Below are 26,201 nucleotides of genomic sequence, written 5' to 3'. Positions count from 1 at the left end.
CTCAGCAACTGTGATTAAAATCAAGACAGACGATGTGACGAGATGGTTTTTTAAGTGTGCGTCCATTTGTTACTCCTCCGGCAGGCAAGGTTGCGATGGCTGGGCCATGTAGCCCGCATGACCCAGCCACCGCATGCCTAAACACCTTTTGTTCAGACAGAGGGGGCTAAACGGGCACGGCACGGGCTAGAGAAGAGATGGAGTGATGTGGTACAAGAAGATGTGGAGCTGAGTGGACTTGCCGATGACTGGTACCAGCGGTTTCAAGATCGGGCTCTGTGGAGGAGGCTCGTGAAGGACGCTGCTACTGGGCAGTTGGAGGTAGTCACCCTCCAACAAAAACGGAGGGCAGAGGAGCGCCGGGCAGCTAAAACACAGCAAGTTGGCACAGTAGGAGGCATAGATAGTGCATCGGCCAGTCATCTCAGTCGACCCGTGGCACCTGGGTCTGCCCCGTGACCTCCTGCTAGCAGGCGTTCGACACTTCACGTGGCCTCAAGGTGCACATAGCCTGGCACAAGCGTGGTGACGTCACTGCCACTTAGTGGCGAAAGGCGGCTGGTGTTGTTATCGAGAGTCCTCGAGAGCTCGGTGGAAATCTCACCAACATTCACCTCCCATAGTCTTGAATGTAAGAGCTCTCCTAATCTAAGTAAACTGTGCCTTGTCCAAACAAAGTTCTACTAATCGAGTCTCTCACACAAAAGATCCACCGTATATCCTTTAACAGACCGTGTTGGTTACTTCATTTGAAACCGAGTGGACCGAGGGGAGGCCCAAAACCGGTTCAGATAATCGTCACTGTTACTGGCTGTGAGTGGGAATCGGACTCCAGTCCGCCGGGTTCGTAGCGCAGTGTGCTAACCTCTGCGCTACCGACCGGATTATAAGACCCACCCCCATTTTTTCATTTCAAGATGGGGGGGACCTGCGTATTTTCATCCAGAGAATACGGTAGCTGTCGGCTTTTGGCTGTGGTGGGGGGAGGTTTGAAGGGGACTAGAGTCCACGTTTGTATCGGGCCCATCGATCTCCCAAACAAACGGAATTCAAAACACGTGAACTATAAACCCAGAGCGGTGGCGCAGTGGTTAGCGCACTGTTATTTATTTACTCCGCTTGTTCACAAGGTGCTGCGGCGTTGGGAGAGTACTGCCACATTCTCAGTAGGGAGACAATGGTTGCTGTGTGTGCAATCGCAATTGAGTAATTTTGCGGTGTACATTTTTCAACACTCGGTTTGGGAATTTTTTTTTACCGTGACACTGGCACACAACGGTCTGCTCTTGCGAATGACGTCAGGGGATCTTTAACGTCCACCCTTGAAGCAGACGTCACCGAGCAATTATGGTCAGTACACACCACAGTATTAATCAGCGCAGCCACTGGTATCGAACCACAACCATCTGGAGTGAGTGCGTTCTACGAACCCGGACGAGGTGTGCACGATTCCCAGGCACGGTCAACATCACTGGCGGTGAGTGATGTCAGCACCGGCCCTGTGGCACTCCCCTTCCTTCACCAACCCACACTTATAAATCGTCTGAGACTTCCTGCTCAAATGAGCAGAGGCATCGGTGCACTCATCTCCTCAGAGGACAATCACTATCGACTTCCTCCCAAAGTGGTCCTTATATTGACCCTGGAGATCATGGGCTGTAGTTGACTCCCCCCCATCCACCCCCCCAACCAGGATTTGAACTCGCAACCTTCCATTGCAAGCCACTCGCTGCACAGCCGAGCTACCCGGCCGTGCCTGCAGCGAACCGGTCCATCCTCCCACAAGCCAGCACCGATACTCACGCGACGCGCCCTTCTTCACTCGCTCTTTATTTTGTCTCTGTTCACATCAGGTACAGACGGCGGTTTAACGCGAGAAACACCGATACAATAAACCCAGCATCATCATGAGCCATGGTCACTCCCAATTGCTGGATGGATGCCTCCCAAAGCCACCGCCATCTCGCAATCCTGTGATGTGCCCGACCCTATTCCCACCGGGGATTAATTTCTCACCAATTAGTAGTAGCCACAACCATAGCGAGAGGTGTACTGGACGTGGATGAAATTATGCTCTGCCCAAACCCTATACCAATCCCCAACATCAAGCAATCCGCTCTTTCGTTCACTCGCATGCTCACGTCGCGCAGAAATCCATCACCCACCCACCATCATGCACCACGAACAGCCAAAACCGGTAATAGACTCCGATTGGCTGCTGCGATATTTTTCACTGCGGTGCCACACGTGTGCACGTCGGGCATTGGCGTACGCACGCACACACGCACGCACGCACACACGCGAGTCACACAGCACCGCCACTCGCATCCACAGGCTCCTTCATGGTTCGGCTAAATAAAACCACGCTCACTTCACTGGTCGTGTATTTGTGAACCAAACAAGAGATAGTGATGGATGAGGTCACAGTCATTTAGCGGTGGGCGAAGGGAGATGCGATGGAGGAGATCAAATTGAGGGAGTACAGAGAGGAGATGGAGACGGCAGATAGACACACGTGGGGAGTAGACACTGCACAGAGACAAGGGGAGCATAGTGCGGAGACATGGAAACAGAGATTCACGAGAGGGGAACCTGGGACAGCAGACACGTGGCACAAGAGGGACACGGAGTCACCGATATGAGATCGGACGGTTGATGGAGCATTGTGGTGACTCCAGCAACACGGGACAGACACAGGGAGGTGGGACAGAGCTCGCCCGTGTTCATCACATTAATTGCTCATCACACAAATCTCGCTCACCACCCCACCCCCCTCCCCCATATAGCCCACACAGGCTGTCTGGGGAAAGTTAGCGAGTAGCACCCATGAAGGCCAACACGACACGCAGGGTGCTGGTGTGGCCAGAACCACGCTCGGCACCTCTGTCTCCCCGGTGGTGATATTTACACACCACACCAGGTAGTCATTTAAAGCAGTCCACCCTTATGGAGGCGCAGGACCGGTTCAAATAATCGTCACTGATATTGGCTTGCGAGTGGAAATCGAACTTGAGTGGCCGGGTTCGTAGCGCAGTGCGACACTCACTGCACACAAAAGACACCGGCGCACGCATGCAAACACGCATGAGGCAGCCGAGGGCCGCACTGCCTGCCAGAGGGGGCGTTAACTTGCGGTGCCTCCAAATCATCACACCACCAAAATAAATATGGTACAACTCTTCTGACATAGAGGGGATAGTGGGGGGGGGGGTTGTGGGATGGACCCGCTTCCCTAAGTTTCATCTGCACTGGCCGGCCTCAGGTCAGAGGTTAAACGGCCAAAGCGTCATGGAGGGCATTTTCGACGCCCCTCAAGGTTGCAGGTCAGGGGTGAGAGGTCGAGGTGACCCAGCTGTCGCCCACTGCCCGGGCTCCTCTGCTCCATTACCTCCCCAATCCTTCTCCCTATCCCCTCCCCTCTTACCACGTGGCACCATCCAACTAGGGGGCGCTTATCACGGAGCGAGAGGGAATGGGGAGCTGCGGTGCAAAACACCCACTGCTCTGAGAAATACAGCCGCTGCCAATAGGCACAAACTATCCCAACTCTATCCTGTACCCCAATTCTAACCTTATACTCAAAACTATCCCAACTCTATCCTGTACCCCAACTATAAACTTACACAACACTATTCCTAACTCTATCCTGAACCTCAACTCTAATCCCAACCCTCATGATCTCCTTCCTTCCATACATTTCTGTGGAACCCGTTATTGCTTTTGCCCCATATCTATTTCCTTCGTCGTTGTATTCCATTTTACGCTATTGCTTTCATTTACTTTGGTTACCCAGGTCACTCTTGCGAATAAGATTCCTATCCTGGTCTCTTGAGTTCTCACCTGGTTAAACTAAATACACTTATCTGCAGCAATGTTTTACAGAGCAGTGGTGCATTTCACTACAGTGCCGGGAAATGGAATCGGATCGGATCGCAAAGCAGAGGCCACAATGTGGCTTGCACGACGAATAGAAATCCACGGAAGCTAATTTTTCATGAAAGGAAACGCCGCCGAGGTTGTGACTATGCACAGACACACGGCAACGGCTGCAGAGCTCGTAAATTACTTAACAAGCTCTCGTGCTTCCGCGGATTTCTTTCGGCGTGGCCTTGCGGTGGTGGAGCAGGGGCCCGGGCAGCAGTAACGACAGCCGGGCTTAACCTCAGCAGCCGGTCTGCTTAATGTCGGCCCCCGAGCGCTTGGTCACCGCGAGCATGGTGAAGATCTGTACACGCAGACACAGAGAGGACACATGCAGAACATACATGGACACACACACACAGAGGGGACACACACAGGAGGCACATACAAAGATCCCACCGTAGTCTCTAACAGATTGTAGGGGCAAGTTCTGTTAGTGAGCACTCATTAAGGCCGGCATGGCACACGAAGTGGTGGGTGGCCAGGACCACGCCCGGCCGCCTTGTGGCGATGTTTACACACTGCACCAGGTACTCATTTGAGACGGAGTTGACCTAGGGGAGGCCCAGGACCGGTTCAAATAATCATCACCGACTGGTGTTGGCCATGAACGGGAATTGAACTTGGGCGACAGGGTTTGTAGGGCAGTGAGCTAACCGCTACATTGCTGCTCCCCACAAATGCACAGGGATCACAGGGTAAAAGACAAAGACCCCCCCCCCCCGTATAGCCTTAACAGACTGTTGGGGAAAACACTGTTAGTGGGCACCTATGAAGGTTGGCACGGCACACGAGAGGGTGGGTGGTCAAGACCATGCCCGGCTGCCTTTCTTTTCCAGAGTAGCAATGTTTACACATCGCACTAAGTACTCATTTGAGGTTGAATCGATCTCGGGGAGCACCAGGACCGATTCATATAATCGTCAGTGGTGCTGGTCGTGAGGCATACATACCCACCCACAGGGACATACTAACACACACCAGGGACATGCTACAATGTATTATGGCATGGTGCAGCATGCGGTATTGTTGTGATGTGTTATGGTGCGGTGTGCTGTGCTGCGGTGCGTTGCGGTGTGTGCCCGGCCGACCTCAGCGCAGGTCGGATGGATGCCGATGGTGTCGTCCAGCTGGGCCTTTGTGAGGCCGCACTTCATGGCAACACCGAAGCCCTGGGTTATCTCACCGGCGTTGGGGCCGAGCACGTGGAACCCCACCACTCGATCCTGCCGAGCCACACCACAAGCAAACCACCAATATGGTTGTCCACACCACCAACATTTTCAACCACAGCATCAACATGTCAACCACACCATAGGGAAACCACCAATACTGTCAGCCACACCACCAGCCACACCACAGGTATACCACCAATACTATCAGCCACACCACCAACAATAATTAGCCACATCACAGACAAACCACCAACATGGTCAACCACACCACCAACATGCACAACCACACCACCAACATGTACAACGAAAACCATAGGCAAATCACCAATACCACCAGCCACACCTGCAGGCACAACACGGACAAGTCTAGGCACACCACGGTCACACAATTTGTGGGCACACGTGCCTTGTCAGCCTTGTTACAGAGGATCTTGGCGTAGCAGCTGTTGTTATCACCACCGGCCACAGTCCACTCCAGCGGCCAGAAGTTGCTGTGGAAGACCTATGTGGAGTGGGGGGGGGGGTCCATGTGAGGTCACAAAACCATGCTGGTGCCCAGTGTGGCAGGAGGTTCTCACCCACTGGGTGGTGGTTGGTGGTAGTGATGCCAGTGGTGATGGTGGTGTTGGTGATGGTGGTGTTGATGACGGTGGTGGCGGTGGTACTAGTGGCAGTGGTGGTGGCGAGGTAGCGATGGAAGCTGTGGTGGTGGTGGAGGTGAAAGTGTTGGTAGTGGTAACGGCGATGACGGTGGTGGGGGCAGTAACGGTGGCGATGATAGTGGTTGTCTCACCTCGATGTTGTCGCCTCCCAGCAATTCGATGGCCCTCTCCTCCGAGAGGCCGCAGCAGCCGTACTCGAGGGGCGTGAACACGGTGGTACACACGTTCACGTAGTCACACTGCAGCACACACACGACACGTAAACACACGCAATGTTACGAACACAACACGCAGCACACACTCAGCACACCCACACGCAGCATACAAAACACGCAGCAAACAAGCATATGCCTACGCACGTGTATACACACACACACATACGCAGCGCACTAGTTAACATGCAAGCGACACATGAACACATGCAATGATACAAATGCAACACGCACAGTACACACATGCGCAGTTGATACACAAAAAAAAGACATTTAATATATCGGTCCCGGTGAGAGTGGTGCCGCTGGTGCGCGTGTGTGGCAAGTGTAGTGCAGGGGTGAGCGCACCACGCTAAGAACCCGGAGACCCAAATTCGAGTCCCACTTGCAACCAATAACAGTGGGGAACATTTGAAACAATCCTAGGTCTATTTTAGGTCGAATCAGCCTTAAAATGAGTACATGGTACAATATTTGAACATCACCACTGGGGAGACAAAGGCAGCTAAAGTGTGGTGCTGGTCACACACCCTCGCATAGGTGCGCCACGCCTGCCTGCATATGTGCCCGTAACAGCACCTGCCTCAACAGCCTGTTAAGCTACATGGTGGATCTTTGTCGTTTAGTGTGGCAACACTGGTGAGCATGTCTGGTGAGTTCGCCACTGGTGTCTGGTGAGTGTGTGGTGCGTGTGCTGCTGGTGAGTGTGTGGCAAATGTGCCGCTGGTGAGTGCGTGTAGCTTGTGTTCCGCTGGTAAGTGCATGTGGCGAGTGTGATGCTGGTGAGTGCATGTGGCGAGTGTTCCGCTGGTGAGCACGTGTGGCGAGCGTGACGCTGGCGAGTGCATGTGGCGAGTGTGCCGCTGGTGAGTGCATGTGGCGAGTGTACCGCTGATGAGTGCGTGTGGCGAGCGTGCGGCTGGTGAGTGGGTAACCTTGGTGGTGCCGCCCCCGTAGAGCCGCTGGGCCAGCAGCCGGCCGGCCTGGATGGCGATGGGCGTGAGCTCCAGCTTGCCCTGCAGGATGTCGCCGATTGCGTAAACGTGCGGCACGTTCGTCTGCTCCACGTCGTTCACCGGCACCTTGCCCGTCCTGCCAACGTCACACCAGAGCGTACCAGTAGCGCTGTGCTACGCCAGGGGCAATCATCACCGGCAAAGGCATTAACCATGATGATTGCACAATTGGGATAAAATTGGGAGAAAATTACTACAGAAAAACAAGGAAACTGTTGAACGGTCGCCAGTGACAAGTCCATGAGACTCATCCGACATATCGTGGCGTTTGGGGTGGCCTAGGCCCGGCATGAGTGGTGGTGGTCGTGGTGTGGCCGGGGGCTACCTCTCATCCACCTTCACTCCAACCACGTCCAGCCCGATGTTGGACGTGCAGGCGTCTCTCCCCACGGCGATCAGCACCTAAACGGGGGTCCAGAAGTGACAATCACCGTCGTCGCTTAAAAACAGAATACGCCATTACTCAATATCGCCCCCTACGGGGACAAACTTGAAACGACCCTCCTGAAAATAAAGAGTCGAAGAGACTCGGTGAGAGTATCCTGGGTAAAGAACCGTAAATAAAATAATGTGGGGAGAGGTGCGCAGGACTCACCGTGTTGAACTCGCCCTCGTACAGCTCCGAGCCTTCTGTAGCCTTAGCATGGACCTTGAGGCGGCCGGGGGTGCCGGCCTCGAGCTGCTCAACCTACACAGACAAAAATCCCCCATATCGCCTTAACAGACTGTAGGAGCTCAACCTCCACACATAAGTCACATTTACTTACGACACAAATACTATATATCCATATACACCCACTTGGTTTCCAATTGCTCTACCTATACAATTGTGCACGTTTAGCACGGTTGGCTACGCATGGTGAAATTCAACATAAATACATACACCGTGTACATACCAAATATCCCTCGTATACTCTTGAACAGAGTGTTTGGGCAAGTGTTGTTAGCGAGCACCTCTGAAGGCCAATAATACAGGGGGTGGGGTTGCCAGCACCATGCCCGGTCACTTCTGACTTCCCAGTGGCGATGTTTACACACCACACACTTATTTAAATCTAAGCTGATCTCGCGGAGGCTCAGGACCGGTTCAGATAATTGTCACCGACGTTGGCCACGAGCGGCAATCAAACTTCGGGTTTGTAGCGTAACACGTGAACCACTGCGCCGCGACTCCCAGCTACCCTCCTCCTCGCCGTTAGCCCTACCGACGTTGTGATAACGGTTGTATCGTGAAACGTCGTCTCGTATCTTATGGTATTAAGTGAATTAAGTCTCTTCGTTAAACACGCGCTCTCCTTTCTGTCTCTCAATGTAGCCACAAGCGCGCACCTCGTTGTGTTGTACCATGAATAATCTTATACCACGGCAGCGCCACCGCCGGGGGTGGGCACTCGTGATGGTTGGGCCTAGTGGGGGGCCCCAATGGAGGCCCATGGGGAGCACCAATGGGGACCCGTGGGGGCCCAGGAGTGGCCCTACCTTGGTGGGCACGAACTGGCGGATGAACTTGACCCCGTGTTTCTCCATGTAGTCTCCGGCCAATTCGGCCATCTGCTGATCAAATCCTCGCAGCAGGATGGAGCGCACCATCACAGTCACGTCCAGCCCCAGCCCCGCCAAAAAGCCGGCGCACTCCAGCGCCACGTAGCTGGCGCCCACCACCAGTGTCTTGCCAGGGCAGTACGGTAGCGAGAAGAGGTCGTCGCTGAAAGTACAGCAATGCAACGCAATCAGCAACAGGGTGGCGGGGTGGTGGTAACACTCCTGCCTCGCAGCAAGCCGGGTTTGGATTAAATTCCCGATTCGACCGCCTTTCTATATGGGCTTTGCATATTCTCCCCGTTCTGCAGTTTTAGTGTGTGAGTGAGGGTGTGTGCGTGTTCCATTCTCGTTCATGCCCAACACGAATGACTATTATCTGAATCGGTCCTGGGCCTCCTCTAGGTCGACTCAACCTTAAATTAGTACCATACCCGATGCGATGTTCCGACATCACCACTAGGGAGAAAAAGGCGGCTGGGCGTGGTGCTGGCCACCCACACCCTCATGTGCCATGTTGACCTTCATAGGTGCTCGTTAACAGCACTTGCCCCAACAGTTTGTTAAATCTATATGGTGGATATTTGTCTTTGTGTGAGAGAATGTGTGGGGTTTATATGTTCTCATATTTTGCATGGGTTCCCTCCGGGTTCTCCAGTTTCCTCCCATCGCTAAAACAACAATCTAACTTGTATTGACTTAGGGAGGCTTTCCTGGGTAAACAAGGGCAATCGTAATAATAACACAACAAAATAACACAAGCGGTAAGGAAACACGGAGCGATATGACACAATAAACTCCTTTGCTTATTTTAACCTCGCGGTTGCGAGCACCAGCCCAAGGATCAAAACGTCAAGTGGCCAGCAACCAACAAAACTGAAGTTATTGTCGACCAGGGGTCGGCAACCTGCGGCTCTGGAGCTGCATGCGGCTCATTAAGGACTGCTTCGTGACATTATTCACATGCATTGCGGCTTTTTAAATATTGTTTTTTTTTACCAAAATCCACAAAATGGCTCTTCTTGTTATTTTGGTTTCTGACCCCTGTTATAGATTAGAGACGCAGGTCTTTCAAAGGGCAACACTGCCATTCGATTCGTGATTTGATATCACAATAACTGGTGATGCCAACACCACAAACGATGACAATTACGAAGTTGATAAGATGCCTGTCGTTATTGACACAGTCCGGTAACCTCATTTGGCGCGTGATTCGGATCGAGCTGGTACGGGGGTGGGGGGGGTGGGCAGCTGCATCCTCTCCATCCGCACTCGTTACCCTCTCCAGCTCGTTAACTCATCTCGACTTGAGACACGAGACCCGGCTAATGAGCGGCAACATCGATCTACCATGGCGAGGTAGTTTTAGCCTCCTCCTATGCAACCGTGTCCCGATGTCCCCCGGCTCCCCAAAACTGAGAACCGATCGTTCCGTGTTTAAATTTCAGAATTAAGATGCCGAGTTGATAGGTCTTCTTCGTACAGCTGACGTAAATTGTAGAGCAACAACTCTAATTTAACTGGGAGTCAAGCGAATCAACCATGATCTAAATAACGTCCCTCACCACTACCCGAAGTCGCACAGACTCCTTTTTGGACCCAAGCGCTTAACCTTCCACAATGCAAATTCAACCCTGATGGTGCTTGCAACGCCGAATGGAGTCCACACAACAAGTTGGCAGTGGTGCAAAAAGCATAACTCAAAAACACCGCGTCTGTTATTATTATACCTGAAACGGCAACTATATCACCCAGGAAGCACCCGTCTCATCAGATCTCAAATGCTAAGCAGGCTTTACCCTGGATAGTGCTTGGATGGGCGACCACTATGCATAACAAGTTGTTATTTGGCTACATTGTTGACAGCAGATACCAGTTCAGCAAAACCCAATGTTGCACTCTGCTTCCATGGTCCCCGCCTTCACTTACTGTTATGGGTCAAATAAACTCCCACAACCCACGTGGTATAAAGAGGCCCTCATCCAGCAGTGGACTGACAAAAGGGCTGTACATGTGTAATGACAGGGTGACACCTGCTGGCCTGGAAAAGGAATCACGGGTACGGGCACGATTAAATACCAACCAATTAGAGAAGGAGGTGTATCTGGGGCAAAGGTAACAGGGGGGGTTAGCCGAGATACTCTGGGAACCTGTCGTCTGGCCACGTGGAAGATCTCCTGCGTGGTTTCCATCGCTATCATCATTACGCCGCCAGCCAGCGGCGTAGCCGAGTGAGGGGGATGGGACCACGCCGAGTGATCGGCTGTGTGTCGAGTGAGGGCGATGGGGCCACGCCGAATGATCGGCTGTGTGTGTAGCCAGTAGAGACGATAATACCTAGAGTTATACTCAGTGTGAGGAAGAACAAGTGTTGGCCTGTGTTGTGCCCAGTGTGAGTAATAAAGTACCCTCTACACGACGTGTCGCGGAAGTCGCTCATTAGACACGTACAAAAGATAAATATATACAGTAGGAGACATTGAATGTTGAAACCGGTCCATTGGTTTTACCATGTGTGTTGAATCAATGCTGCCGAAATTACACGCTTCCAGAAGGAAGGTCACATTGCTGAAGGTATGTTTAAAACACTCAACACTGGAGTGGTTGAGTGTTGACCTCTGCAATGATTAATCACCGCATCCTCGGAGCTTTGGACTCTGAGCGAACTCCGCTGGATTGAATGATGAATGCGAGGCAGCACGTGCCACTGCCTGACTCGGCGTTCCCGTGCTCGCGCTGCGCTCGGATTGAAACTGCCGAGTAAGGTTCTCATGCCGGTTCCTGACGCTGCTACGACAGTGTCGAGACGCACGATCTCCAAAATATTTCAGATATATATTTCTTGCATGAGAGATCAATAGACTCGCACAGAGACCTAGATAATCAAATAGGAACCTAAAAGACCCGCACATAAATTCAATTTGATAAAACCACGTGCATAATGAGCACCTGTGAAGGCCAAAGCAACACGCCCGACCGCCTTTGTCTCCCCAGTGCTGATGTTTACACTATATCAGATACTCATTTAGAGCCGATTCAACATAGTGGAGGCCCAGAAATGGTTCATTTATTCTTTACAGTTGTTAGCCGACAGCAGGAATTGAACTCTGTTGATTGAATGTCGCGCATTGCGCTAACCACTGTACTACCGCTCCAAACTACATATGCACATAGATTACAATAGCCCCCTGAGCACTTGTGCCAAGCTAGGTGCATTTTGAGGCCATGGGAAGTGCGAAAGCCTCGCTGGCAGGAAGTCACAGAACAGATGCGGATGTTACGGGTTCAATGAGATGACTGGCAAATGCACCTCTTGTGTTCCCCACTGTGCCACCTTGCTGCATTTTAGCAAGCTGGCATTCCGCTCATTGTTGTGAGCATCGCTGATCCACCCTCCGCTGTTACTGGAGGCCGAAAGCCTCCAAAATACCCAGTAGCCTCAAAGCACACCTAGCCAGGCACTGCCCAGTAGCATCCTTCACAAACCTCCTCCAGAAGTCGATGTTGACACTGCTGCTACCAGTCATCGGCAAGTCCACTTAGCTCCACATCCTTCTGTACCAGTTTACCTGGCACAGTTCACCTCTTCTCTAGATCCTGCTGTGGCCGTTAAGAGCCCCCTCTATCCGGCCAAGCTGCTTGGGCAGTTGCATTGGTTGATGGCGTACATGCACTCTCACACTCTCTCCTGTACACCAGCCACACCTGGTGATGCAAAACTCCTTGTCTCCTGGTATGCCCAGGTACCGCGGTCGTTCCCCCATGGCGAGGATGAATGTCTCGGCTGTGTGCTGGGTTTCCTTACCCCGCTTGTTGGTGGCCTAGGGAGCGCAGTAAATACACGTACAGCCGCACGCACACATAGGTACAAACACACACACATAGTCACCAAGAATTTGTTTACAAATAGGTCACAGGTATCTCTTTCAAGAGTATTGAGTCGGTAAGAACAAGGATTTGCATATACAGGGTGAGTAAATGTATCATCTCATCTCAATCATTCCACTGCCCTGTCTAGCCAAGAAGCCTCCCAGCGGCAGCTGTTCCTGTGTAGCACAAGGTGGACGCAGCACTGACCTGCTAGTGGGCATAAAGCTGCCAGTGGGGGGTGATGTATTATTCTTTTGCTCGTTTACCCAGGAAAGCCTCTCCGACTCACACTTGTTTACCAATTGAGTAATTTGTCACCATCCACGTTACCACTACATTCCCAACTCACTCGACCACCACCATCACCACCACCATTTACTGCCTTCTCACCACCCTCATCACAGACTCCATCATTGTCCCCCATCACAATCTCTATCACCACCTAACACTTGACCCGCTCTCCCACCATGCGTACCTTGATAGCGTGGGCGTCGGTGAAGGTTCCGAATGCGTTGACGTAGCTCACGGCATGGTCGCGCAGTGCCACGCGGTAGCCCCAGTTGAGTGAGCCAATGTAGTTCTGGATGGCTTCCTTCATGGTGCTCCAGTTGTGAGTCACTGTGGGTCAGGAGCAGGCTCACTTACTCACCAACTAATGAATCAACCCACTCACAAACTCACTCAATTATCAACACCAACTCACTCACTGCCATGCTCACTCAAAATCCACTCACTTACCAACAAACTCCTTACCAACACAATCACCAACTCACTAACCAACTTACTCTCAATGCCACACTATGGGGGCCCCTCATCGTGCCCCAGTTATGAATTACAGTGGGAAGGGAGCAACTCACTTATTCGTGAAGCTATACATCAACTCAATCGGCAACTTAATCACCCATTCACTAACTCACTCCACTCATGTGGCTTGGAAAGTGCTGTAGTGCCACAGCAGTGTAGTAGTGGCACAGCTGATGAAACAGTCACACAGCTGCCGGTAGAAGTGGCACATCTAGTGTAGCAGTGGCAGAGGAAGGCACCTTGCTGGTCGTACTCCCAGCCAAACTTGCGCGAGTCGGAGAGCGCGTGGCCCAGCAAAGCCGCCTGGTGCATCAGCTTCTTCGGGATGCAGCCCACGTTCACGCACGTGCCACCCAGGCCTGGCGAAAACAGAGATATGTTTTAATCATTAATAAACAGTATATTTGTATTAATAGTAGGCTTGTTTAAACAAGCCTCATCGAGTCTCATAACGCTCTTACAGGAGGGTCCTGCAAAGTTTTCCCAGTAGAGGGCGATGATTGCTATGTGTGCTGTAATCCCAACCAAGCAATATGCGGTGTAATTCTTGTAATATGGAGCATGACGCTGGATGGCCTACTCTGTTAGGCCAGGTGAGCATTTGAGCGAGCAGGTGTGTGGGTGAGCAGGAGAGAGGCTCACCCCATGACGTGCCCAGCGGGGTCGGCTGCACAAAGTCCAGCACCATCACCTTCTTGCCGAGCTTGGCCGCCTCCTGCGAAGGGAACGCAACGCTGGTACTGCGGGTAGCGATGCGTCGACTCAACGATTTGACGTAAATTTTTACACTCACAATGCAAGCGCCAAAACACACAAATCGATGTTACCCGCTACAAAGCGCAGTTCAGATAATGTGGCGGTTAAAAAAACAGAAAGGTGCTCAAAGAAGTGTGGAGAGATGCGTGTTTGGAATTGTAGTGTGATACAAAAAGAAAACACAGATTCAAGACATCATCTACAATGTTGGGGGCAGGATACGTCGCCAGAAGGGAAGCTGACCGTGGTCAAGAATAATAACGGAGTGGCAGCCAAAGAATGGAAGGTATCAGAGAGGACGTTACCAGTGGAGGGAGTGATGAGATCAGCTCATGGTGTGCAAGTGCTGGCTGGATTGTTGCATTGCAGGTTCGTGAGATGTGGTGATGGTTTGGAGCGGCCTTCATCCAGCAGTGGATTGTTCATGGATGATGATCATGGGCCAACATGACCCCTGCTGCCAAACGCAAGTCAAGCGATTTCCTGCTCAAATGAGCATTGAGGAATTGGTGCTCATCTCCTGTTTACAATCCTGAACCAGTGGTGGAAATTCTATATTCCTATGGCAAGGGCCAGTCTATGCATAGAACCACTGTTGACTTCCCCACAAAGGATGACGGGCTGAGTCAATCTGATTCCAAGCCGCTCGCTCTACCACTGAGCCACCAGCTGATGAAGAGCTCGAACCTTAAAGTTAGTGGACGGATTTTGAGCCAGGGCGAAAATTCTACATCGCTATGACAGGGGTTAAATAGCAAACGGCACAACATATGCCACAAAAATGAATTATTCTTCAATCCAATCTTCACTCCAAATCTCGACAATTCATGAAATCGTGCGAGAGGTTGGGGGGGATGGGAGGAAGGAAAAATGTCAGAGCTAGGGTGGCGCAGTGGTAACACTTGAGCTTTAGAGTAAGAGGGCCTGGGTTAGATACCCAACTCAGGTGCCTTTCTATGTGTAGTTTGTTTCTTCCGCTGTTTTGTATCGGTTTTCCAGTTTCCTCCCACAGCTAAAAAACAATTTAACTGGTATGGACCAAACATCCCAATACTGAAAAACAACCTACAAATTACTCATCGGGATACAAGAATCTTGGGACCGAGTGAATACTTTCCTGGCTAAACAAGTGAATAATAATAATCAAGCGGCTGCCTCTACCTCTGTACATACCTTTACAGGTGTACACAGAGGTCAAAGTACAACTATTGCCCCTAAGTCTATTACCGCATTCTCCAGATTATAAGACACCCTGGAAAATAAGACGCACCCACCAACTTGTTCCCGGTGTTAATAAAATTACACAGATCTGGCTTTCATAATTTCGTGTTCACCACTCAAACTTAGATCGGATGACGACCAAATGTGGGCAGAGGTCCTCGCACGGCCAGTATTGGTGCTTAAATCATCGGCTATGCACGGCTCCGACGACACCGTACCAGATCAGCAGGTTGTGTGTTCTGGGCCTGCTCAAGATGGCCACCACTTTCCCAAGGCTTGCTCTGTCGCAGCCGACACCTGCACGGAGGCAGTTCAAAGCATCAGCTGCAGATTGCCCGTGGTTCCTATGACCCGGATAGAAGAGTCTCCGTGGTGCGTTGTGATGAATCTAATCTCGCATACACCTACCATATTTAGAGGCACCCACAAATCGAGCAATCAAATTTCATTTTTAAAAGTGCGTTATAATCATGATTGGCGACGTTTTGAGAAGAGAGATGGTCTCTGTCCTATGACGAAGGGCCATTACTTTAAACTTCACCTATTAAACTTCTGTTCCTCTTTCAGTCATTGTTATCGACAAATGTTTTTTTTTTTATCTCAGGAAATGCTGACTCACCAGGCAATTGCTGACATCACTTACAATGTGTACAGAAGCCTCCAAAACTGTTTGCCATGTGGTGACAAAGTAGAGGGAGGGGCGCGCAGGTGACAATGGGATAAATGCCAAGGCCTCAGGGCTAAATGTAGGTGCAGTTCTGCCATGGTTTAAAAACGGTCACCACGCTTGATACCAAGCCGTAATCTCTACACGTTGTTCTCATGACTCTCGCGGCAATAACACAATGACACATGAACCTTATGGTGGTACCCCAGGGTAACATAAGTACCCCGGCTCTCGCATAATGTCCATGATAGTAATTTTTTGTCTGTTGATGGTTGGCGATGCGGCAATCAACTCATCTCGATGAGCTGTACACGATGCACTTTGGTGCATACGAGCGTTCAGGGTTTCAGCGCAATTGTCCTCGCTGCGCTTCGACATCTTGGAGTAGCACTGATTTCGGATTTATTGGTACCCCAGTCGCGGAGTTAAGTACACCCCTGGAAAACATAGTGTCCCAGAAAAAAAAATTAATTGCCTCGGCCATTTTGTATTATTTGGTACCCCGGGGTACCGCCATTAGGATCGCATGCGCCATCAATAATCACTTGCAACGCGGTGCTTGTGTTAGCAGTGGTGATGGTGACACGTGGTCATGAGGTGGCACCTGAGTTCTGAGATCAATGTCGAGACTCTGACAAGCGAAATGTAAATTGCCACCAGCTGATGCTAGGGCCGTGCCCTCAGGGGGTGGTGACGAGTGGAGGGAGGTGGCTGTCCCGCCCAGCACCATCGAGAAATTTAATGGAGTTTATGGATGATGAAAATGCGATGATAGTGTAGGCAACTATGTTCCTGGTCATTCGATACCATCACTCATAAACCACCATTGTCCATCATCACCCACCATTGTCCATCATCACCCACCACCCAAGGTCACCCATCAACCACCATCATCTATCACCTACCACCAACTACCACCAATCAGCCACCATCACCTGCCATTAGTCACTACCCACCATCAACAATAACATATTATCCACCATCATCAACTATCCACCATCACCAACCATCCACCATCACCCAACATCACTCACAAGCCACCCTAAGTCTTTACACAGCCTCGCTTCACTACCCTACACATTTTTCCAGTTTCTGAGCACAGGCACAAAGGACAAAAACTTCAAACGGCTAGCAACAAAGAGCACTATCAAAGTCAAAATCGGTAAGAGTTTACATGTTCCTTAAATTGAGCAAAGCCATTGTAAGAGCTTGGGAAAAGAGACACGAATGTGAAGGAATCACCAAGGGGAGCAGAGCGAGAGAAGGATTAGAAATAGAAGTGTCATGGTCTGCAGTGTGGTGATTGAGTGGTTGAGTGTGGACGAGTGATTGAATTAGTGAGTTAGTGGGCAAGTGGGTGGGTGAGTGTGTAGGTAAATGAGTGGGGGAATGAATGAGTGAACAAGCAAGTGAATGTGTGGGTGAGTGGATATGTGAATGAGTGAAAGAATTGAGTAAGGTTATTTCTACTCATGGCACCCACCCACTTAAGCCGGTCACGGCTAAAACCAAACTTCTAAAGTTAGTTTGGCAGTAATCTCAGCCCAACTGTGCCAGAGGCACACACACGCGCGCATGCACCATGACTCAGCAGTTTTCCGGTTAGGGCTGGGACGATTGCTTTAAAGCACAAGGGGCCGGTGTGGAACGGCACCAGCACCACTCCACACACCATTGCTGCTCCTACCCCCACCACCACTGTGAGGCAACGCCACACTTAAGCCTCATCAGGCACCCATGGCCAGTAACTCATTGTGTAAGCACAAGGTACGGCCGTGCTGCTTTTTAGTGCTAATGACGCTCGCTTCAAAGCTAATGCGATTCTGCTGCAGCAGTCGTGGTAAAAGGGGAAAAAATGCGGACCACAAACTCCCCCACCGCAGCGTGGAGGAGCACGTGGGTGGGTTGGTGGGTGAGCGCGCCATTGAGCAAGCAGTTGCGCAAGCTATCAAATGAAAGTGGGCGAGTGAGCAATTGTGTGAGCTATTGAATGAGCGTGCAGGCGAGTGAACTTGGCTGCGTAAATGAGGAGAGTTTGATGGCGAGTGAGCAAGTAGATGAGCGAGTGGGTGACCGAGTGAGCGAGGAAAGCGGTCCCCCCTTGCCTTGGAGGCAGCGAGCCCCCCGGAGCCCCCCCCGATGACAATGAGGTCGTATTCGTAGGAGTGGCGCACTGCGTCCGTGTCCTCCACCGGTGGTGCGGGTGAGGGGGCTGTGGAGGCCGCCAGCAGTTGCTGTAGTCGCCCGCTCTGGTATGCCTGCATCACCACCAGTGCCAACAGACAGAGACGAGCATAACCACCCACTAGCTCACACCACATCCTCTCACAACACTCAGGCACATGGCGTGTGTGTGTGTATATACACCCACCTGTACACATACCGAAGACAAATATTCCCTCTATAGCCATACAGGTTTGGGGAAAGTGCTGTTAGCGAGCACCTATGAAGGCCGGAACGGCACACGAGGGGGTGGGTGGCCAGCACCACGCCCAACCAGCTTTGTCTCCCTAGTGGCAATGATTACACACTGTACTCGGTACTCATTTGAGGCTGTGTCGACCTAGAGGCGGCCCAGGACTGGTTCAGATAATCGTCACTGGTGTTGACCGTGAGCGGGAATTGAACTTGGGGTCACCGGGTTTGTTTGTTTGTAGCACAGCGCGCATAGTGCTCTACTACCGCTCCTCATTACCATCACACACACATGTACACACGCGTACACACAAAAGACAAGGATCCCCTGTATAGCATTTAACAGATTGCTAAAAGCTATACAGACAGACACATACGCACAACCCCCCTTGTAAATAATGAGCTGTACATGTGAAAAGATCACAAAGACCTCGCACATTTCCGTCCGAGGAACCCAGAGCCAATTATCACCAATTAACATCTCCTTCAGACCGTCTATTTCCAGCGACGTTGCATATTCTGGGGGTTTCTGTGTGAGATGAGAATGCAATGTCTACTCAAATTAAATAATTGTCCCGGGAGTCTCACACACACAAAGACCCCCCAGTAGAGCTTCAACATAATTTTGGGGCAAGTGCTGTTAGCGAGCACCTATGAAAGTCAGCAACGGAGCACAAGGTGGTGGTGTGACCAGCACCATGCCCCTCACCTTTGTCTTTCCAATTCCAATGATTACACACCACACCAGATACTCATTTAAGGCTGAGTCAACCTAGGGGAGCAAACGGCAGGCTCATATATTTGTCACTGATGTGAGTGGGAATCGAACTTGCCGGGTTTATAGCGCAGTGCACTCACCACTACACTACCGCTTCCCACCCATATACACCTACACACCTTTACACACACAACTGTGCACAAAGACAAAGATTATCCACATGGCCACACAGACTGATGGGGCAGTGCTGTTAGCGAGCACCTGCAAAAATGAACACAACAAGCCATGATCGCGCTAATGTTGGGCAATGTCAAACTGGGATGACGGCTGTGGCTTACCTGGATCGTCTTGTCACAGCCTCCCACGTGAGTCTTGTTGACAAACACGTTGGGCACTGTTTTCTGTCCCGTCATCTCCAGCAGAACCTCCTGGATGAGAGGCCCATCGTCTGAGGAGATACACTGGAGAGTGAGAGAGGTGGAGCAAGCCTAACACTCCCACAGCCAGATGTATACGCTACTACTTTTCTCATACACATCCTTACCTATTAATACTACACTCATACATTAATTTCACACTCAAATACAGTCGTCACATTTATCATATTTTTGTACTTTTTCAGGAGGGTCCTGTCAAGTGGCTGCAGCAGAGAGCAATGTTGCTATTATGTGAAATCCAATAAGTAATTTGCAGGTAATTTTTCACCAGTGGGATGTTTGGCCAATACCAGTTCCACTGTTTGTGTGGGATAGTACATTAATGCCATATACCCACACATCAACACCACATCCCTACAGTCCTGACTTCTCTGTGCATTACCACTGTACTCACACCTACAAAATCCACACCCATGAGTAATCCTTTTAAAGGTGAAACATGTGGAAAAGTCTACAAGAGGAGTTCATGAGGCTTTTAAAGCAACATACAGTCGTCGTTGTTATTATTATTACTACTACTCTATACGTCTGACAAGGTGGTGGGGTAAAACAATCAGGCATGTGTGTCGTGTGGCATGGCGTGTTGTAATGTAGCATGGTGTAGTTTGGCATGCTGTACAGTGTGGTGTATTGTATTGTAATACAACAATGGTGTAGTTTAGCATGGTGTGTAGTGTAGCAGTCACGTAGGTGAAAATAAAATAACAAAAAATCACGACGTTTCGGCCACAACACAAGCGGCCTTCATCAGGTGAAGGGACGAGACTGTCTGGAGGACACTCCAGCGCTGTCCTCCAGACAGTCTCGTCCCTTCACCTGATGAAGGCCGCTTGTGTTGTGGCCGAAACGTCGTGATTTTTTGTTATTTTATTTTCACCTACGTGACTTTACCCAATAGAACCAAAGAGTATGGATCCTAGCAGTCACGAAAGCTTTAAATCTAGAATAGTGTAGCAGTGTAACAGTGTGTTGAAAAGCAGCATGACATAGCTTACTGCAGGGCTGAACAAATAATTATAAACACATGCCAATCATCCTTCTGAAAACAATGACTAAGACCACAGCTTCAATGCAACTACTAACCCCTCTCAATAATAAATCGTACGAGTAGCAAGATCTCTACTCTCATCAAAAATATCCAATCGTGTCAATGCGGAGAAATTACAATCCGCCTTCCTCCTTCACATTATATATTTTTTCACATATCCCAACAACCGCGCAGCCTTCTGGGAATGCATTACTATGAAGGAGGCGCATTTGTCTGCTTATTTTATCATCATCATAATCGTAAACAATTAATTCTAGACCCAAACATCGCATCTCCTGGATTTGCCATTGCTTGGAGACACTGGTGTAACCATCAATCGCATCAGAACATCAACAGGCCAATGCGCACATCTCCTGCATAAATGGGAAATTAAGAACAAAAGCCGCCACAGTAGTGCGATTGTTGCCATGCAACCCAAATTATGGAGCGTATAGTCAACCACTGTAGTCTGAGCTCCTTCAATGGAGGAGGAATAGCAACACTACACGAACTCTCTCCTGAAGCCCTCGTGGCTAGCGGGTCTCGACATTGGCACTAAGCTTCTGAACATTTTGCTGCCATTATGTCAGTCTCCACAACGGCAATTATATTTTCAAGAATAATAATATACTATGCCACAGCAATGTTATTTGAAATTACAATTACAGGGATTATTGCAATTAAAAACAGATGACACGGTGACCATCACCTTCACCCCATGCCTGCTGCACACAAGAACATCTCTGGTCAGCGCTGTGTGTGCCAGTTAGCGCCCGGCTAGAGCAGGACTCAGCAATCTGCAGCTCCGGAGCCGCATGCAGCTCTCGAACGACTGCTTCTTGACGTTATTTATTAAGGAAATTCTCATCTTAACATGGATTGCGGCTCTTGAAATATTTTTTTTACCAAATTCGAATAAAATTCTTCTTCTTGTTATTTTGGTAGCAGACCCCTGGACCAAAGGGCTTGCAATGGCAGTGGAGTGGTTGGGTGTGCTGCGAGGCAGCAGTGCGTGACCGAGTCTCGTACCTATCAGGTCCAGCTCCAGGGCTTCGTAAGAGACCTTCAGTTCTGTGAAGAGCCCCTTCACCTGCCGACCAGAGATGGGAATGAACTCATTAACATTCAACACCAACATTTTGTTTATCTAGGTGCGGTATTAATTGCATGAATGCATACTGTGTCAGTTATATATTTAAAATAATCGTATACCTATTCCATTCTTTGCGATGGATGGGTGTGCGTGCATGTGTAATTACATGTTTTCTATGTGTTTACGTATGTGTATATATGCAATTATACGAGTGTGTGCATGTATATTGGTGCTCGATAACAGCACTTGAATGCTATAGGCGGGGGATCTTTGTTTTTGGGTATATAAGAACATTGGTGTCATATTTGAACCAGTTCGGAGCCTACCCTTGGTTAACTCAGCCTCAAAAAAATACCTGGTGCAGCATGTCTGCACTGGGGATATAAAGGTGGCCAGGATTGGTGATGGCCACCCCACCCCCTTATGCGCCGTATCGGTCTTCAATTGGGCTCGCTACCAGCACTTGCCCCCAGTCTGTTAAACGCTATACAGAGGATCTATGTCTTTGTATGTATATGTAGGTGGGGTGTGGTAGTGCAACGATTAGCACACTGCGCTATGAACCTGACAGCCCGAGTTTGATTCCTGCTCACGATCAATACCAGTGACGATTATTTGAATCGGTCCTGGGCCTCCCCTAGGTCAACTCGGCTTCAAATGAATACCTAGCGAGGTGCGTAAACATCGCTACTGGAAAGACAAAGGCGGTCGGGCGTGGAGCTGGCCATCCACCCCCTCGTGTGCCACAGTATCGACCTTCATAAGTGCTGCTCACGAACACTACTTGTCCCAACAATTTGTTCAGGCTATATGGGGGATCTTTGTCTTTTTGTGTAAATGTATATTGTTTGTACACGCATCATTACGTGTTTGCTATCCGTGTGTAAATCAACACCCAGGACACCCTAGCAAATGAGATTTTTCCATCTCGAGGGATTATTAAGGTGAAAACCCTCAATAACTAAGCAATAAACCCAAATAAACACTGCAACTCTGGATCGCTCACTCAAAGCAATCGGTACCATTGCTGAGTGCTTGGCGTTTTAGGTATCTAGGTCTGCGCTTAGCACACATGCACAAATAAACATATAAAGATTCCCCCAATACTTATGGCCTTAACTGGTTGTTGGGGAAAGTGCTGTTAGCGAGATCCTATAAATATGAGGGGGGGGCGGGTGTGGCTATCCGTTTGATAGTGCTGCTTGTTGCTGGCCGTTACACGTTTGGGGGCCTTTGCTCAAACTATAAAAAGATTAACAGGTACACTTATCTCCACGCCCAGCATGGCGGTGGAAATTATCCCTAACCAGTGATCAGAGGCGCACCCCCACCCGGGAATGCTCCCACGCCAATTAGTGGGCAAAAATTACATGTGTTTTATGACGGCACACTCATCAGTATCAATCAGCCTCCTTTTTAACCCCCCACCCCCCCATGGAGCACCTACATTGCAGACCCCTCCTCCCTCCCCCCATGATGATGGCAATATGTTCAGAAGCCCAACGCCAATATCGAGGTCTGTGAGCCATTAGCATGGTTGGCTACGTAAGGTGGCGAAGAGAGTTCAACAAACACACAGTCATGACGAGAGGACTCTTTAGGACAGAGTTCGTGTATTTTTGCGTTTTCTCCTCCGTTGCAGGAGCAAAGCGTACGGTCGTTTACGATGTGGACCATTTTTTGGTTTACACGGCCACAATCGCACTGTGGATTGTCATTCATTTTCCATTCATGAAGGAGCTGTGCGCATCGGCCTGTTGACGGTCTAATGCGGTTGATGGTTACACCAGTGTCTTCGAGGCTGGTGTCAAATCCAGAAGATGCGATGTTTGGATCTAGAATTAATTGTTTACGATTATGATGATAATATTGAACACACAATCTTTATCTGCAGCAGCCTCGACTCTTTCAAGTAAGGCTGCCACTGCCCTGGAACGTGGCGTCATTAACTTTACAAGCATTGAGATTTAACGACGGTTTTTAAGACAGCACTGCCTGCTGCCATAGGCCTCCGGGCTCACGAGGTGAGCGTGGTTGAGACTATGGTGAGGTTATGCAAATCCTGACCACTCCCAACTCGGTCACCACCCAAAGCTGTCCTCTGGGTAACGAAGAGGCTTCTTGCATTGTTATAATATTTCACACTATATCATACAATATTAACGTTGACGGTAAGGTGATGATCGTGATAGAATTTCCCCATAAGTTTGTAGTTCGCGTTTTTTTGGAATTGTTTTTTTATGCTTTGCTCTCATTCCAGTACGATTAAACACTGCTGAAGAGTTGTTCCAACTGCAGTTGCGTGGAAAATAACGAGTGGGTCGTCCGACTATGACAAGTCGCCCCACGGTGACAGAAGTTACTGTGCACAGCGCTCTATTTTTTATTCAAACATTTTATATTGGAATGCCTTGTTACGGAATATTTCGTTTGCAAGCATATCCAGGATGTAATTAAACGAAACGTTGTCGTTGCAAGGTGGACACTAATTAATCCAGAAAGTTACCCGGTTCGCGAGGCTAAGATGCTACTTCGCAATGACGGACGGAAAAAAAATAACCATCGCGGTGCCCCATTGCAGAGTGATGGGTCCTTGTGCGGCCGTAATGAAACGAAGCCACGGAGCGTAATGCAATTGAGATGTACATTAGTTGTGGGCCGTACATAATAAAGTCGTGGGTCGCGTGAAACTCAGTGGTTGTGGGTCGTCGTGTCTGGCCCGACGTTGCCCAGCTACTGCCGTACCGGGTTTAAATCACGGCTGTGACGTGACTGACGACGCCTCGCTCGCGTGTCACGAAGAGAAAAGACGGCGAGGAATTCACCCTGGCAAGTCAAGACTCCGCATGCCGAGCGAGCACAACCACACGCCCCAGAGGCCCTGAATCCTCGCAACTATTATATCCGGAACGCGAACCACACACACACACGCGAGTTTACACAATCCTTCACAACCCCTCTCCCTGAACTAGACAGTGACTCGGCTTTCACCATGCAGTCGAGTACGACGCCGACTCGAGAGAAAGCCAGACCGACCGCCTCCACACACCAGCCGCGAGAACACCCACCGGCTCACCCCCTCACATTCACCCTCAAATCAACTCACTCACCCCCTCCCAGCCCTCTCACCTTTTCGCAGAACGGACAGAAGCTCTTGCTGAACAAGACCACTGGGACTCGCTCCACAAGACCTTGGACCCGCGTTCGGGCCGCCTCCCGTGCCTCTCCCGTGGGGGGCATGGCTCCCCTGTGGCTCCCCTGTAAAGGCGTCTGTAGGTCCTGGTGGGTCCTACCCAGGATCAGCGAGCCCTGTTGTGTTGTCGCTGGTGACAGGGGCCCGGATGCACTGGGGTCTGTAAACATCAGCAGCGGCGATTAATTACAGGCGGAAACGTCCGGGACTGAACTCAGGGAAATGTTCAGGCACCCCGAAACATCTTCTCAATGAAGCCCCGTTAAGAGATGTACGAATAGAGAGTAAAAGAGCATGAGGGGAGCGAGAAAAGGGGGGGGGGAATGAGGAGCAGAGGAGGGTGTAACGAGGTGTGTGGAGAGGTCAGTGGAGCCGAGTTGATGTCCGGAGTTGATGGGAGTTGCGTGACTAAGTGTGCGGGGAGAGTTTACGGGGAGAGTTTACGGGAAGTTGAGCCGAGAGAGGCGAGGGGAATTGAGTGAAGAGGTGTGTGAAGAGAGTTTATGGAGAGCGAAGAAAGGTGTGAAGATGAACTAAGATTGTGGGAGCGGAGGAGGCGACGGAGAACGAGGAGAGGGTACAGTATGTGAGGAAGGAGAGTTTGAGAAGTGAAGAGGGGAGGAGTACAGCGAAAATCGAGGCGATGGACGCGATGATCAACGACGGCAGATGAAGAGGCGGAAATGATGTTAATGATGAATTAGGGAATATTGATGATGTTATGTTGACGACTAGGTGATTCTGATTATTGACACGCTAGTTATTTTTTTATAACAGGATGTTCCTGTACATGACGATGTTGGTAAGGTGCTGATGTTCCCGAGTTGGGCAATGAGTTGATAATGTAGAGGCGAAGCTGAATACGTAGAGCATAATGTTGAGGATATAACTATGTTGACGAGGACGTTGGTGATATAATAACGAGGTTCGGTTAAGAGGTGTGAATGAGGTTGGTAACGAGGTCAAGACGATGTTGGCGATGAGGTAATAGAATGATGTTGCTGATAAGATGTGAACGGGGTTGTTGACGAGGTAAAGACGAGGTTGGTGGCGAGGTGATGGTGGCGAGGTGATGGTGATGAGGTGACCACTTCTCACCTCCGCCTCGCGCCACTGGCGGGAACCCCGCGCCGCTCTCGCCTAGGAAGCCTCGCGCGCGTCAGCGAGCACGTGACACTCTGACCAAACTCACGATTCTTAAAACGCCTTGCGGGCGTCCAACGTCCGTGACAGGCGTCTTAACGAACGTGATGGGCGTAACCCTTGCAAGCCGATTACGCGCCCCAAAGGCACTTTTCCTTATCATTGACTGTGCCCACGGGTTTGCACCCGGTGGTTGAGCTCATGAGGTGGGGTGGGGCCACAGTTATGGGGCGGGGCCGCGAGTAAAGGGGCGGGACCACTAGCGAATGGGGCGGGGTCACACGTAAAGGGGGCGGTGCGGCGAGAGAAGGGGTGGGGGGACGACTGAATGG

General features: G+C 50.3%; 1 protein-coding gene across 1 annotated transcript; it reads right to left on the bottom strand.

Annotated features, from left to right (window-relative positions):
* Positions 1–1,814: 1,814 nt before the first annotated feature.
* On the bottom strand, positions 1,815–25,953 carry TXNRD3 (thioredoxin reductase 3). The gene is made up of 17 exons (XM_032971570.2): positions 25,825–25,953; positions 24,663–24,886; positions 21,470–21,530; positions 19,315–19,424; positions 17,949–18,101; positions 13,842–13,914; positions 13,439–13,558; positions 12,871–13,013; positions 12,231–12,346; positions 8,466–8,691; positions 7,582–7,674; positions 7,312–7,388; positions 6,906–7,062; positions 5,890–5,997; positions 5,503–5,598; positions 5,013–5,147; positions 1,815–4,225 (listed from the first exon to the last, which is right to left on the bottom strand). Exons 2-17 carry the CDS (start codon positions 24,771–24,773, stop codon positions 4,163–4,165), a joined length of 1,842 nt encoding a protein of 613 aa, XP_032827461.2. The 5' UTR covers positions 24,774–24,886; positions 25,825–25,953; the 3' UTR covers positions 1,815–4,162.
* Between the last annotated feature and the right edge of the window lie 248 nt (positions 25,954–26,201).

The sequence above is a fragment of the Petromyzon marinus genome, chromosome 46, assembly GCF_048934315.1.
Source record: "Petromyzon marinus isolate PM22_M1 ecotype Great Lakes invasive population chromosome 46, UKy_Petmar_22M1.pri1.0, whole genome shotgun sequence".
Classification (NCBI taxonomy): Eukaryota; Metazoa; Chordata; class Hyperoartia; order Petromyzontiformes; family Petromyzontidae; genus Petromyzon; species Petromyzon marinus.
The sequence above is the reverse complement of the archived record's forward strand: the minus strand, read 5'-3'. Positions and strand labels throughout refer to the sequence as shown.